The sequence below is a fragment of the Solea senegalensis genome, linkage group LG21 (genome assembly GCF_019176455.1).
Source record: "Solea senegalensis isolate Sse05_10M linkage group LG21, IFAPA_SoseM_1, whole genome shotgun sequence".
Classification (NCBI taxonomy): domain Eukaryota; kingdom Metazoa; phylum Chordata; class Actinopteri; order Pleuronectiformes; family Soleidae; genus Solea; species Solea senegalensis.
The window spans coordinates 10511458-10527777 of NC_058040.1; the positions used below are offsets into that span (position 1 = coordinate 10511458).

Sequence of the window (16320 nt, forward strand, 5' to 3'; positions counted from 1 at the left end):
AACTTTTTTCATTTTTTCATATATATACATATTTTTGTCTAGGGTGAATCAAAATAAAAACCTTCCCCCAAATGCACCTGCCAAATGCTTGTGCTTGCATTAGAGCGTGCTACAGATGGCCACGACTCACTGCACTGTCAAATGGCACTTGAAAATATCCAAATACAAATCTCAAACAGGTCACAGCATTCAGAAAATATCATTTGACAAAAAAAAAAAAAGTCACTATCATGAGAAAACCAGTCGCAGGAGAGCGCTTTCCTTACAGTAACTCTCCTTGTTCATGAGCCAGCTCTATACAATAAAACGTCGTTTTCAGGTCATCCGCCGTGTGTTAACCATTCGGTGTTTGTCTCTGGTGTCACATCCAATAAATAAACAGTCCAGTCTGAGAACAGGGTTTTTTTTTTTCTTTCCTCAGCCATGGTGTGTTCTCAGTTGCAGCACCTGTGCAATCAAATGTTTTGCTCTGATAAGCCTCTATCTGTAGCCCACTAGAGACCCAATTGTCACCCAGGCCATCTGCACTGGCCAGGGTGAAATTAAAGGCACTGGAGTCTGCTATGGGTCAGTGAAGCTGCCATGTTGTCCAGGTGAGAAGGCATTTCATTCGCTTTCACTCCCGATTGGTTTGGAAACGGGCTCATTTGCACACAGCGGTTACGAAAAAAAAAAACGAAAACAAACAATTCTCAATTTCCAAAGACACTGAGAAATTAAGTACAATTGTGTTGGCAGCATTAACATTAGTCCAGTGTCAACCAGGCAAAAAAGCTAAAATCACTGTGTGGCACATCAGTCTATGTGAAAACATAACAAGATAAAAAAGATAGGGAAGAAAGAAAACCCGAACGACGAAACGGTTTCTAGCAGCACATGGTAGGCGTGCAAGACCAGAAAGCACTTAATGATCCTAAAGCACACAATTAAGATTCAAATAAAACCATTACTTATCTTTTTTTTAAAAAACAAAACAAAACACTTCCACTCCAGGCACAAAAGAATACATGATACCATCGACAGTGTTGTAGTTAATTCATACGACAAAAAGGAGCGGAGACTCGCGTCAGAGAAAATAAATAAATAAAACATCAATCAGCAGGAGGCGGGATATTCTATCCTGCAAAACCCTTTATTCCTAAACCAGTACATATCCAGATTTGTGACAAAAATTACTTTTTTTTTACACACCGCATTCTCAACAACTCGAGGGAGAGTGTGACTTTATTTTCCGCAGTTATAATGTGAATAAAACAAAGGTTTCGGTTATTTATGAGGCTCTGGACAAAGATCGAGGGCTTATGTTTATAGATTTGTTCATCTAGTGTTCTCTCAACTTGCATTTGGCCGTTAGTTGGGGAGCAGGGTCACAGTTCAATGTATGAAAAAAACAAAACAACATAACACCCCAGGCCTTGCTACTGTACTTCCAGTCTTGTCGACGTTTTTAAACCGTCCTCGGGGGATAAGATAAGATAGCAAGATTTGCGTGTGCTCCGTTTCTAGATCTGGTAAACCAGACATTTCAAGCCAATAGGATGGGATGAAAATAAATTAACAAAACTACTACAGTCATTTGACCCAGTTACCTAAATGACACACAATATTTTCCCACCTTCCTTTACTACTGAGCATGTTTTCTGCACACAGCCTACAATAAGACGGAAAACAATGGCAGAGATCCTGTGCCTGTGTACTGTTAGTATTTAAAAGGATTTTTTTTTTTGAAAAACTTTTAAAGACTGATTACAACAAAGAATAGCGCCAACCCTTCTTTAACATCCGTAATCAATCCACAGGGGGTTAAAAATGAAAATAAAAAAACACCTTCTGGTCCTCCTGTACAGTAGTTCTGCTCTTTGCAGTGCTTTAAACTCACAATTCATAACAAGTTCCCATGATAACATATGCAATTCAAAACAATGACAAAAAAACCCAATAAATATCAATAAATAAAACTTTTCCGCAAAGAGACGTTTATGCAGAACATATCAACAGGCAAAAAAAAGACATTTTAGTAGCAAAATCTTCCTATTCAGAGGATTAATCTCAATCTTCTCCACAAGACAGAAGGCTGTTACACTTCAAGTATAGATGTAGTCTAATGAACCAAAAAAAAAGTTAGTACCCATGCCTTTCCCCATTTCAGTCTATAAACTAACCACAGAGGAGCTACCAAAAGAAACGAGTCACATATAAACCGATCCGATCAAAAACACGCGGAAAGCAACAAATATACGTAGTGTATCGTCATTATATATACTATACATATATATATATATTTATATATATAATCTTTGAATATCAGAAAATATCTACTTTTGGTCCACTGTACAAAGATGATCTCCAAACAGGGGAACAAAGAATGAAGCATTTTTTTTGTGTGTGTGGGCTAAAAACGGAAATCAATGTATCAGAGGTGAGAGAAAAAAGAGCAAATGCAGATTTTTTTTCTCCATCGCGTTGAGATTTGTGCAGTACAGAGGTGTGTGTGCAATAAGTGTTTGGTGACTGCTCTGCACGCGTCAAAAGGGCTGGCACCACTGGTTTGAGGTAGGGTGACTGACAGATGTGTTCCGACACACACACACACACACACACACACACAAGCACGCAGACACAGGTATATATATATATATGTATATATATATAGAAATATATACAAACACAGTGCAGACCTACACATTCATGTACAGTATAAACGCGCACACATACATACTCTTCACCCAATAACGAAGGCTAATGCAAGAATAGGCCTCAGGAGGGCAGAACTAGGGCAGGAGCAAGGCTAAAAAGACCATGATTTAGGTTCGTAATAAGCTTAGTAGAGCTGATCCAGAGAAAACAACAGATGTGTCTGTGCCTGCATTCCTTGGTCTCAACGCTGATGAGCCAGCCCAAATCCAGCCACGAGTCACCAGAAAGCCAAATATGTGGCCGGGACAATGCAGAGGGGCTGTGGGCTGTCTACACCGCACAGTCAGGACAACAAGGACAGCTGCATTTAAGGATAAGGCACTATGATAAAGCCGAGGTACATTTAATCCCTGACATTCCTTCTGCTCTGCAACATGGCACTGTGGGACAGGAAACGGCTCTTGGGAGGCCCGGACGGCACACTCCCAGCTTCCTCTTGTTGCGTTTGGTTTTTGGTCCTTTTGTGAACTTAAGAAACGTCTATAATACAGAAACTGAGGGAAAAAAAACAGCAGGGGGACATAACCAGTTTAAGTTAGTTTTCAAGATTACGGCTCGTCACATGAACCACACTACAGAGCATCTAAAATGAATAAAAAAGGCAAGCGTTATGCACGAAGTGCATAGGAAAGCTAGCGCTGAGAAAACGAACTTCTCAATCTCTACATAGACACACAAGTAGCAGCACAGAGATATCCTTAGGGGGGTTTTCTTTTTTGTGTGTGGCTAAAAGCTATAAGTGGTTTTCGGTGAGTGGCTACCAAATCATTTTCAAACCAAGCAGACAATTCTGCCCCATGATCCTTTAAAGAAACAAACAAAACAAACATACATAGAAAGTCATCCCTTTGATTTTTGTTGTTGTTGTTTTTTTAAGCTACATACAATACTCAAAAAAAACATTTTCATTCAGCTAAAAGTTAATTAGCAGACTGTTGATATACTGTAACTTATATTAAAATTAGGGGGGGATAACTGGAAATTAAAGCAAAACACAATGATAGCACCATGTGGTTTGGGTAATACCAATTAAGTACAGCATAACTATGTACAATCGACAAAATGTGTAGAGTTAATTCATGACTTTGTTCCACTGGGACTGGTGACGTGGATTTGAGCTCTGAGACATCAGTAGTATGAAGGAGATTAAACCTGTCGGCGTACGCAGACTGCTTTCGCTGTTATGTCGCGATATACCGGGAAACGTGTAACGGGGTCAAACTAGTCCTTTTTCCTCCTTTTTTACACCCCCCCCACCCCCACCAGCTGCTGCATTGTCGTCGAGACTTAATGGGATGACACCACATCCAGAATCTAAGCGGTGAAGACACAGACAGCACCTACACAGGTGCAGACAGACGATGCATGGAAAAAAAGACGGAAAACATCGAGGCTTACGGAGAGAAAGATATGTGGAGAGAATGAAACGGTAACCAAAAAAAAATCAGCCAGACAAAATTGGCCCTTCAGACCCTCAAACAGAGGCGTAGGTGTTGCCTGTGGCGCTGCAGTGGCGGATGGTGGGTGTGCCAGCAGAGGGCGTGAGGATATGGTCGGTGTGATCCTGCGGGGGCTGGGGCAGCGAGTGGAGGACGCTTGGCTGGACCACGCCCACCACGGGGTGGGAGCCGTCCTCTAGTGCCCCCACCTGGATCACCTGGATCACCTCGTGCTCAGATTTTTCCCGCTTGGCAAGAGGTTCCCCGCACTCCTCGGTGTCCTCTTCCAAGTCGCTGTCCATCCCGCTCGTTTCATCTGGACAGGAGTGAGGGAGACGCGTCAATGAAGCGACAAGCTCACACCTGTTTTCTTCTCCCTCATCGCACACGATACAAACTTGGTGACATCGACAAATCTCAGTGAGTGTGTAAGTGATATTTATTACTCAATTCAGTTTTCGGTGCATGCAACACACACACAAACACACAATGATGCAAAGATGTTGGACTCCACTAGACATTTAGCCGTCTTCAATGATGCCACAATGTTGCTGTTGCATAAAAATAGGACTGAGACTTCGATAAATACTTGATTGTGCAAATACAAATAAGTAAATAAGTAAAGTAAGTAAGTAAAAAGCACTTCCACATACCTTTATCAGTGTTAGTGAGGGATAAGGGGTTGAGGCTGTCAAACTGGAAACAGAGACAAACATTATAATCAGAGGATCAATTACAATTTTAAATGTTTATCTCTTCTGCTCTGGGAGAATTTCATCCCTCTTTTAAATGCATCACAGTGGGACTATCAAAAAAAAAACCCAAACAAAATGGTTGTACCTCCCCCATGACGCCAATGGGCGTCTCTCCAGTAGCTTGGGCCACGCGATGCTCCACCAGGTAAAACATGTACTCATCATAGAGCAGGCGAATCAGGTGGAAGGAACCAAAACTGGCAGCACTGCGTAGGGTGAGGTCCCTGATCACCATAGAACTGCAGACACAAAAAGCACACTTAGTGGTTGTGTTGTGTTAAAAACAAGACGACACACGCGTGTCATAGGTTTGTTGTTGTTTTTTTGTTGCAGACCTGTAGAAAGACCATTTGAGCAGGAACTGTCGAGCCGCTCTGGGAAAACTCGGCCGGTGCTCATAGGGTTTGAGCACCTGCGTGACCACATTGTCCAGCCAAGCCGCCCATTGTTCCAAAGAACTTTGCTGCTGTAGTGTGGCCTTGAAGTCCTGCTCCAAGTGCTGTACCACGCCTTCCTCACACTGGCATACCCACGATGCCTGCTCCTGTACAGCACCACAGTGCGACAATTTGGACGTTCAAATATTAGTGATATATTAGCACAAAAGCAACACCTCTGAATATTCAGAACACAAAGTAGTCCTCTGACCTGTACATTGGCAAAGTCAACACGGTTGAGATCACTCAGCATCTGGTTGATCTGCGAAGTGTTTTGCAACACAGCACGTGCCGCCTGAGCCAGGTGGTTCAGAGATGTGTATCTGCGCAGTGTTTGCGCAAAGGCACTGACAGCGGCAATCTGTGAAAACAAAGCATACAAAGACACAGGTTTTACAGCGGTCACTCTCACGTATTGGCTTTTTCTGTAGCGTTATCACAAAGGTAGGCTCCGTGTGAATGCTGCAATAACGCACCTTGGTCTGGATCATTCTCGGTGGAATGGCATTCATAGCATTATTGAGCCAACCTTCCAAGCTTTTGGCAAAGTTGCGAATGGCTTGCGTCAAGGCACCTGACGGCAGAGAAACACATTGATAAAAACAGTAAAGACCATTAAAGAAATACGAGCAACACACCAAACACGTAAACATGAGTAGTGTTTTTTTTTTTTGAGTGCGACTCACTGGGAATGGGTCTCAGGACATCAGGAATGAGGATCTCTACAAGGGCCTGGTACATTAGATGGTCACAGGTGCTCATCCATTTGAGAACTGCTTCATTTCTGCACAGCACCAGTAGTTGTGATTGGGGGAGCCGTGCTTCGATCTCACTAATGCCGCTGCAGAATAATAGTAATTATAAAAAAACAAAAAACAAATCAGTGTTAGAAAGAGGCACTCTAAAATGAATGTTCAAATGCTTATGGTTTGAAAATGGACACATAATAAATGCTGTAGCAAAACACAACAGACAAATCTCACCTGTTTTCTGTTACTGTGGCACCCTCTACTGAGTCAGGGGGAGAGTAACGCCAGAACGTCTGCCACAGCTTCTCAATTAGACTGAACTGGAGGTTAACAACCACGTCCAAGATGGCCTAAATACAAAATCCAAACAAAACAAAAACACGTGTATTGATCCAGTCACTTGCAAGATGTGGAAATTATTCCAGAACAACCCGGGCTAGGTCAAATTCAGATAGCACTAATAAAATTCCATCCACCTCCGTTTACTCATGCCGCAGCGGAATTTTCATTAACATGTAAAACCTTTTTGTTTATTTCTGACTTGGTTTGTAAGATCATACATTTTCTTTGGCATTGAGAACGTCACAAGACGAAGAGGAATTGAATTTTCTAAATGCCAGTGGATGGCATTTTATGAATCCCTTGTCACACACATGACCTTTCAGAAAGTTTACACGTGTGCCGTTTTGAAGTTTCACTCACTCAGGTTGCATAATTTCAGTCTTGCTAGTCTTAATTTTAGCCCTAAAATTAAAGACAACTTTAATAAACTCAATTTCTGCTGCGATTGATGTGAGGAAAGAGAGAATCTTTGCACAAAGTAAGTGGAATAGATTTACTGGGTGGGAAATACAGCTAGTCTAGGCGGATCGATGGGAAAGTGGTCTGTCCGAATGGCTGTATAGCGAGACATGATGATGTCAATGAATGCTGCATTATTGAGTTATTGTACATGTGGAAATGTGAAGTGAAATTGAAAAGAAGGGCTTTTATCTAACCTCACAGTGCTCTCTGTAAAGGCACTGGAGAGCTTTCACATCCTCCACATTGATGTTCTCCGTATTACTCTGACCCAGGTCCAGCTCCATGAAGTCCGGGAGTGCCCGTGATGCATCTGTGGCAGTGACAAAGTATGTTAAGGAATAACCCGGCAAGCAAAAGTCATAAGAGTACATGAAAAAAGTCGCTGCATTTCTTATATTTTCTGTTTTCCAGACATTCACATAAAGAGTGAAATCCACTGACCGAGAAACTGCTGGTGGTGCTGGCTCTGCGCGATGACTGTCTGCTCTGCTGCGCCAGGATGGTGCTGGCCACCACCCGAGTAATTCTCTCCTGAGCCACCGTCAAACTTCTGCACTGGCTTGAATCTGAAAATCACAAGGCTCACCTTAGCACCAATACAATCGGCCATAAAAAGGGTAAGTCTGTGGCTGCCTGTGTACCTCTGTTTCTGCTGAACTGGTTGCTGTCTCAGAGCCATATACTGCATGTCCTCTTGGAGTCTATTGAGTGGGGAGTCTGGTTTTACACGTATACCATAGTAGTGATATTTGGAGTTGCCTCTGGAAGACAAAATCAAGAGTGAGCGCATGTTGACAGAGCCGTGAATGCAAAAATGAGTTTGAACAGGAGAGGGAAGATGCTGATAACGCTAACCTTGTCCCAAGGCGCCTTGTACGGAGTCCCATGAAGATGGAGCGAATGAGTTTGCCAAAAGAGGCTGCGTTTACAGGATCCAGTTTCTGCTCCTGGCAGTGCCGTAGATAATGATTGTAGAGGGTGGATCGTGGTAGACTTACGCCCTCTGCTGTCTCATAATTGTCCAACAGCCACTGGAGCTACAAGGCAACACATTACACATGCTGTTTTACTCGAGGGATTTACAGTGGTCCATATAAAGCTGTCTGTAAAGACCCCAGACTGAACTGCTGCATCAAAGCCCTGCAGAAGCATTTCTATGCAGCCAGTGAGTTTAAAGCAACAGTAACAAGTAAAAGAAGCAACAAATACTGCAAACAAAAAACTGAAACACAGAGTTGAGAGGCAGAGCAGCGAGACAGTGAGCTGAGCAAAAGTCAAGGTAAGACGAAAGCAAGCATTCATAAAGAAAACAAAAAAAAGCAACTTACATGGCTGTTGAGCAGCGAGCTTCTCTGACTGGATAAACCCTCAGATTTTTGGAGCGTCTCAATCGCCATTTCAATCTAAACCACGAATCACAAAACAACAAAATGTAAGAGGAGGAAATAAAAATAAAAATAAAATAAAAAGATAGCAAGAAAAATAAAAAGTTGACATACTGTATTAGTGGCCACAAAAAACAAAAAATAAAGCAAATATTGAAAAGATCCCAAAGCAAGCACCACTAAACCCAAGCAGAGCAAAACCACGTCTCATTTCAAGAAAACCTTTGTCAGGAACAAAGCTTCTAAAACGTCACTCAGTTGTGGACATGCCAGACACACACAACTCCCAGATTCCATTAGAATATTTCCTCTCATAGTAAATAATAACAAAGAGACAAACTCCATTATGAAGACTAACAACCAATCAATACTCTCGTCTCTGTGAAATGAATATATGTGGCTATCTCAGGTATTTCTTGTACTGAACAATCAGCTTCAAATAAACTACTCATGTCTAGGATATGTCATATGTCTTTAGTATTCCATATCGTTATATACATTATTGTATTTTGGCAGCATGGTGGCTCAGAGTTTAATCCCTTTATACAAACCCTTTCTCTTTGGTATTTCATCTTTCTTAAAAAAGCAGATACAATTCAATTTGTTAATCTTGTTAAGTAGCACATCACTTAGAAATGACAACTATGAGATTACATTTGATCAAAGTGATTAAAAATCACTTTGCACACATTTTTCTAAAACAAAACATTAAATCCTTGAATTGTCATTATTAATGTTTAAAACTGTGATGATCACAGATCCATTACCACATCACTGACACATTACATTTCAGTGTTTTTCTTAGAAATGGGGGATTCAGATGATAGATAAAGGCCAGGGCTTTGCTACTATGTTCAGGAGTTTGAACAATACACAACTCTGCAAAGAAGTGGGTGCATTAAAGTCCAGAAGGACATTCCCTTCCTTCTTTAAAACACCCATCTCTCAGGTTTTAGCCCCTCCCATTTTCTTCACCACAGCGTGCTAATAGTTTAACAGATGATGAAAGGGACGAACACAGGCCATAGTTAGATCACTACTGAGAGTCAGGACCAGCCTACATCAGCAAAGGATCATTACCAGAGATACACACAATCGTGAAGGAGGTGTACACAAAGGTTGTTTGTCTATATCGAAACACATTATCTGCAGTTTGGACAAACGTGAATGCATAGATTATTAAAGTTACAAAGCACTGGAAGTGTGTAAGCAAACTAATAGCTGTGTGAATGTAAACAGGGGAGGTTTAAAAGTGACTACAAAGCTACCACAAATCCTTCGCTACATCCTTGCTAGTCCATTTTTTTATTTGAAAATGCATAAATCCTGCTGTGAATATTCCTGTCATTACCATTACAGTGGCGATTTAGAGTGCCCGAAATGGAGAAGTCTGAAAATGCTGCTGTATCTATTTTCCTTTTAAAAACTCTGGTGCTGCATTCTAGCAAGGATGGACAAAAACCAGAGACCTTTGAAAATGACAATGCAGATAGCCGCATTTCACTCACTGACTGACTCTTATCAGCAGTGACTCAACAAGTAGCTGTGAATGAAAACGTCATTAAGAACACTTGCATTCAGTTCAAGGTTCACCTCGTCCTCGTTTCTATTTTTCACTATTGTTTCTCATTAGTGATACACTCGAAAACATTCTTTTTTTATCTGAAGATGCCATTTTTCCAACAGAAACGTGGTAGCATGGATGTAGCCCTAGTCTAACAGTCAATCAACAAACACAACAGCACAGCTGACAAAGACAGGCGACTAAGCCAGTGACAGGCACTTTGTACTTACAGTAGCTGGGGAAGCTCGTGCGGTCTGGGTGGCAGGGTGTGGTCCAGTGCTGTCCATGAGGTAAGCCCCAGAACTGCTGCTGATTACCTGACCCCCCGCCAGACCCATGCTCATTCCTCCACTGCCCCCTCCACCGTTGTTGGTCATTCCATGAGATGTCACCACAGTGGACACTTGCGATGAGCTGCCCTGTGTGTCAAAGTAGCTTCCTCCACTGTTCTGGCTATACAGCTGTGGCTCTGAGTACGAGTAGGTTCTTCTGTTTGTAAGAGAGGTACACAGTCAGTCAGTGTGAAAATGAATTAGGAATAAAACTGACAGAAAATAAACATAGAAGTATCTTCATTAGATATTTTAAATAACTTTTTTTTATAACTATTTTTTATTTTATTGAATTGTTTTTCAGCCCCGTGTGGCTTCTTAATAATGTGAGACTTGGCTAATGGCTTTTTACATCATTTCTTTGGGGGTCTTTAACAGTCTTGTATTTTACAAGACTGGTGCCCAGCCCATGTGTCCTGCTGTATGCATGATTTAGTATTTCTAAGTAGTCTGTAGTATTTCCACCAGTAGCTGATGTCACACAGCTACAGTGTGTGTGTCTGTACAAACACTTGTGTGTGTGTGTGTGTCTGTGTGTTAATCACAGCAGGACAAACACAGCTTGTGCTTGTTAGTGAGGAGTGTATGCAACTCCAGTCCACAGACCCCGGGGACCACTGTGTAGCGTCAGCACTTATACAGGCCTACTTCTGGTCATGTTCAGGTGACTGCACACAATCAAAGACTTGACTGCAACCCCTCAGAAAAGAAAACAAACTCCATCACCAACATCATGTGCTAGTGACATGAATGATGGTGTGAAGAGACTTAAGAGGAGGGAGAACAGGCTGCAGAGACACAGCGCTAATATTTGTTGAGTGGTGTAAGAGCAGAGCTGAGGAGCAGAGTGACTCACATGTTGCCATTGGTGTAGACGCCACTGTTTTCCTCCACATACTGCACCTGTGCTGGGTAAACATGCTGAACCTGTTGAACAGTCTGGGCCTGGCAAAAGAGATGGTGATACTTTTAAATTAATTATTTAAGCCATTTACATTACATGTTGTGCTGAGATATACAGACGTGCGTGAACGCAGGTACAATATGCACACTTTTGCAGGAACACCCAGACACAAATACACGCGGAGAACGGCTGGATGTACCTGTTGCTGGACAGGCACCTGCTGGGTGGAGCCGGTAGGCTGGACAGGCACGGTGGTCTGAAGAGGGACAGTGGAGGTGGAGTCAGCGCCTGCTTCAGGGGTCTGCATGGCGCCTAAATGAGTCAGAGAATACACACTCTTACTAAAGATGGCCACGACAATTGAAAACCAAGAGCACTGTGAACCTACCGGTCTAACTGGCAAAGCAACTTCACAACTCAATAACAACAAGGAAAATTATCTTAATGCATCATTGTGCCAACACCCATGCAGGGACATGGATTAGCAATTCATTTAAACTAAACTACTACTAAACTAAAAGTGCCAGCAAGCTAAAATAACTTCTTAACAAATCCATCATAAAATATTTGGAAAATAAACATAATGTATATCATCATGGTTTGCTTATTCCAGGACATAATACACTCCACCATGAGATACTAATCCAAGTATAAGAGAAAATATGAGGTGTCAGACTCTCATCTGTTCTGCCAAAATCAATGCAACTAAACTAACTGCTCTAGAGCAGCTCTACCCAAGCATCTGTTTCTGCCTTGTGGTACTCAATGTACTGAAGGCCTCATGCATCAATGACACATGGGCTTGTCTCCATGTTCACAGCCATAAAACAAGTTAATATTTAACAAACTCCAAATAGATGTCGCGTTCTGTTGTTCTGTGAGTCCCCACTTTCACAGGTTTGATGTTACTTCAGATCAGATAGTACCAAGACAGAGACTTTACCAAATACAAAAACCTTACTACTACTAATAAAAGGGTTATACTGTGCATCAGTGATCATGTATACATCTGTTACTAAAAACAAAAAAAAGAAAGAAAGAAGATTTTCACAATAAGGAGACTGTTGGTGAATCTGTGTTTGTGAGCTAATAATAGTATGGCTAACATCAGTCGTTCCTTCCAGGGGAAGGCCACCTCCTCCCCATCACAGTTTCCATGAATAAGCCTCTCTTGGTTAATTAAGCTAGGTCTCTGAACAGCTTTGAGTCTCTCAAGGGAAAGCCTTCCCTTTACCTTCAATATTATTCTGTTTTTTTTTGGGGAGGATAAAGGCTATTACCTTATTTGTGTTGGGGTGACTAACCTTAAATTTGGATTACAAAGCAGCCCCAGTCTTAACAGGCGCAGTGAGATTGTAAGGAAAAGTAAAACGGACAGGCAAAATCTGCAGCTTGCTTAAACATACAGGAGAACTGAGATTCATTATCGCAAAGCCATCTGCTTTCAGTGTGACTATTTTGAACATCGTAAAGGGTGATATATATGCCTATACTATCACTGTCACACGTATGCAGACTGTCGATAGACAGGCTGCGGTCTGGCTACCAGAAAAACAAACTTCTATATATAGAGGCGAATATAAATATCATTTTTAAACATAAATATTCTATGGTTTTGTAAAGGAAAATGTAAATTACGACAATTCACAAAGAATGAAAACCTGACTAAATATATGGTTAAACTACATCACACGGGCAGCTCCTTCTTCTTTAAGTGTGTAAGTTTTGGATGCAGGCTACCAAAGTGATGAAAATGTCATTATGCACAAACTGTAGCTTTCAGCTGATTATATCACTTCACCAAAAATGTCTTCGGGAGGGAGGATGTAGACTTCGGTTCCACAGTGCAGTTAAAAAGCAAAAGTACATGTGCCCAACTGAGCCCACCTAATCGAGGAAAAGTGCCCCTGCATCACAACACACTCTTGTCACCTCAACCCATCCCCCTCCACAAACACACATCAACACACACATACACACAACACACCTCCTGCCTCACCATTCAGGCACTCCCTTGAGGTCCACTTAAATGCTTTGCTCCACTGAGCAAGTGCAAGCCCTACAAAGACACAGAGGAACAAAAGCCACAGAGGAGGGCAACATTTTGCCCCTGCGTTCTCTCGCCTCCCCAATTTCTCTTGCTAACATTTCAAGAAACAAATGTGAAGGCTGATAGATTCACAGTCACAGCCAGTGGAAAATCCACACAACCATCATTTGACCCTCTACTGATCATGTCTGATAAGGGTGAAGTTTGATGCACCAAGTACAGAAATATGAGCAGGTGAACAAGCCTGAAAAGTACACCGTACACAATATCTCACCCTTTCAGACACATTCAACCCAAGGCAAGACAGGAGCATAATCAGGCACTGGTACAACAGAACAGGTGGAGTGAGATGTAAGCGGGAGCTGAAGTAAAGGGAGGTATGCAAAGTACTGGCTTGTTGTAGCAGTCTGGTTTTAAATTATACAATAAAAAGATTATTTTGCTGATTTTGATGACTGAAACGTCACATTAACATGTTATAACATGGTATATCATTTGAGTAACAAAGCATCTAACATTTGAGATTTGATGTCAAGACTTGACAACAGGAAACAGAAATATGAACTGTGTCAAAGACTCCCTGAAGCATTATCACACAGATGAATAAAGTCTAAATGTACACCGTTGAGGAGAGTTGTCTAATTTGGATTAAGGAAAAAACAAAAACAAGACCTTTAAGTCCCCTCCTTCCTCAACAGCATACATTATTTCTGACAGTCTGGGGAAAATAACAAACCAAACATGTCCTATTCTGCTAATCCATGAAAATGGATGACTGAATAATTGAATTAATCACTACCTCTTTAAGTGATTGGAAATGCAACAGGATCCAGGCAGCAGGTGGCATGGTACTATTTCTGGCTTAGCGGACTACAGGTAAGTGGTAACTTGATCTGATAACTAGCAGTTTCCAACATCCTGTTGATAATGTGTGTGTATGTGTATGTAGGGTGGGTGGGGTGAGCATCACCTATGCTGAGCTGCCAATAGATCAATATATTTGCATTCAATTGGTCTTTTCCTTTAGTGTGCGCAAAAATATCATTAGTGTTTCTGACCGATTTTGACCGAGGCTGTCAGGGACGCTTGGTCAACGGTGGCAGGTCTTAAAAGGAAAAGTACATGAGTGGTACAAATAAAATTATTATGCAACCAAATTTAAATTATAGAACCAACTTAAGTTTAAATGCTGAATACCTTTTCCAAAATAGTCTAATCACTAATCACTACTAGTGCACCTGTCCTCCACTCACTTCTACACACACACACACACACACACACACACACACCTGTTCTCCCCCACCCCCAAAAGGAATCAGAGGTTGCAGCTGCACAGGAGACCCTGTGGACTCACGAATAATGTGATGCAACATTAAGAAACCAAGTCTGCACTTGTACGACCCTCCAACAAAATACAGAACTCACAAAAAGCAAGCACTGGATTTTATGATGATGAATGTAATGATTTAAAATAAATAAATAAATAAATAAAAACTAACGTAATTAGAGTGAATATAACACAAAGCTTGCAAAGAAGTAAGCTTTTAACTTACTCTCATCCATGCACAGTGTAATGCTGCACTGAATAAACTCTTTCTCCTCATGTTTCCTGTGCTCCCTGGATAATACATGCACACATAAAGCACATGTCTATAACAAAAACAAAATATTTAATACAATATTTTAAAACGTGGACTATTCACTCTGCAGTATACCTATGTTATTACAGAAGGGGCGGATAAACCCTGACGTTTAAATGCCCAGGCACGGAATGTGTGGTGAGGAATAATGAAACGAATCGGGATAAAAATAAGGTATATTAAACGTTTTGTTTTTTGTTGTTTTTACTTTCAGCTGCCAAACTTCGCGTTGTTGTTATCTTTTTATCTTAGCATGTCAGAGCCTTCTGATGCCACAAAGAGGGCTAGCGAAGCTATCTTGCTCCCTAAGACAAAAGGGAAAGTAATGGCTTAGCTATTGTCAAAAGCACTTAGTGCAAGCAAAGCTAGCGCACAGCACTTCCCATTGCTGCTCGACGCGTTATCGAATTTGTTTAACCAACAAGGTTCGAACCACAAGAAAACACAAACTCGCAATTTAACCGTAACGTTGGCTTTAAAAGGGGGGAAACACCAACAGGCATTGTCAGAGGACAGCGCTGGCGTTAGCAACCTAGCAACAACAGACACCTGCTCCAGCTCCAGCTGACCAGCTAGCATCAGCGACTAGCTCAAGCCTATGCTACAACTCAGCAAGCATGGTGAGTTTTAACAAATAAGTTACACAACAATGACATTTCTCACAATAACCTACAACATTTGGACAGTTTTCAATCCACAAATCACCCCGTGAGAGGACGCTATGCTCATGCTAGCGGGCTGGACCTCTCACATCTGTGGGTTTCTACAGTCAGCGTTAGCTTAGCATGTTACAAAGAAACACCCTCGCTAGCAAACTACACCAGCTATTCACCGAGCCTTCATTAAGCAGCGGCGGCAGCAGCAGCAGCACAAAACACAAACCAGCATTACTGTCTCTTGCATAGAAAAAGAGATCCCTGCAAGCGACTTGAATTCAGGCAATAAAGAGTGAAGAATTTTATTCAAACCTGAGCTGTGGACTGGTTGATGAAGATGAGGATGGTGGAGGAGGAGGTGGTAATGATGGAGCGAGAGGTTGTTGTTGGTGGGTTACAGTCGCCAAGACTACGGTGGCTATGGCGCTGCTTCACTGGGCAACAGTTGCTATAAAACTCACCGGGAGCGCGCAACCTTATCTGGCAGGTGGGAGGAGATTAAAGCGCACCACTAAAGTGTTATTAACCGAAACTGTATTAATAACTCTAATAATAATCACGCCCAAATGCGCTCGGTTTTTTTTGTTTTAATATAAAGGCCTTTTTTCCACCTCGAGAAGTTGCGTTCATTTGGAAACCTTGATTGCATTAGGTGTGATTGGCATGTTTGGGATTTGTTAAACTAAAGTCCAGCATTTGTTTTTCCGTGGAAAAATTCTTGCAGGCGTTTAATTCACTCTTTTTTCACCACAACATGCGCTCTAATGTGTTATCACTTTGTTATTACTGTGATTCATGGTGAGGTTTTACATTTGAGGACAGTTGACAGTTATGTGGACCAGTTGTCAAGCAAAATCTTTGTGAGCACATTTTGACCTTGTGAGGACAATCCAAATTTTTTATTCAAC

The 16320-nt window shown here is 41.6% G+C and overlaps 1 protein-coding gene across 4 annotated transcripts; it reads right to left on the reverse strand.

The window, feature by feature from the left end:
• Positions 1-1731: 1731 nt before the first annotated feature.
• rfx3 (regulatory factor X, 3 (influences HLA class II expression)) lies at positions 1732-15866 on the reverse strand. Of its 4 annotated transcripts, none has more exons than XM_044053677.1 (17): positions 15725-15864; positions 11266-11378; positions 11019-11107; positions 10061-10319; positions 8210-8284; positions 7737-7918; positions 7523-7642; positions 7323-7447; positions 7076-7191; positions 6312-6427; positions 6015-6169; positions 5805-5902; positions 5540-5689; positions 5227-5435; positions 4977-5130; positions 4790-4832; positions 1732-4452 (listed from the first exon to the last, which is right to left on the reverse strand). In XM_044053677.1, exons 2-17 carry the CDS (start codon positions 11371-11373, stop codon positions 4172-4174), a joined length of 2280 nt encoding a protein of 759 aa, XP_043909612.1. In that variant the 5' UTR covers positions 11374-11378; positions 15725-15864; the 3' UTR covers positions 1732-4171. The 4 variants fall into 4 exon arrangements, with proteins under 4 accessions (XP_043909612.1, XP_043909613.1, XP_043909614.1 ...); XM_044053678.1 differs by lacking the exon at positions 15725-15864 and adding an exon at positions 12868-13065; XM_044053679.1 differs by lacking the exon at positions 8210-8284 and having other exon boundaries at positions 15725-15863.
• Positions 15867-16320: the final 454 nt, after the last annotated feature.

What these genes read in the sequence shown, in the direction of transcription:
- rfx3 (XM_044053677.1), bottom strand. Translation starts at nt 11,373, where the DNA reads ATGCAGACCCCTGAAGCAGGCGCTGACTCCACCTCCACTGTCCCTCTT. An exon ending in GCACCACCAGCAGTTTCTCG is followed by an intron (nt 7,192 to 7,322) that starts GTCAGTGGATTT and finishes TCACTGCCACAG; the next exon opens with ATGCATCACGGGCACTCCCG. An exon ending in CTCAAATGGTCTTTCTACAG is followed by an intron (nt 5,131 to 5,226) that starts GTCTGCAACAAA and finishes TTGTGTCTGCAG; the next exon opens with TTCTATGGTGATCAGGGACC.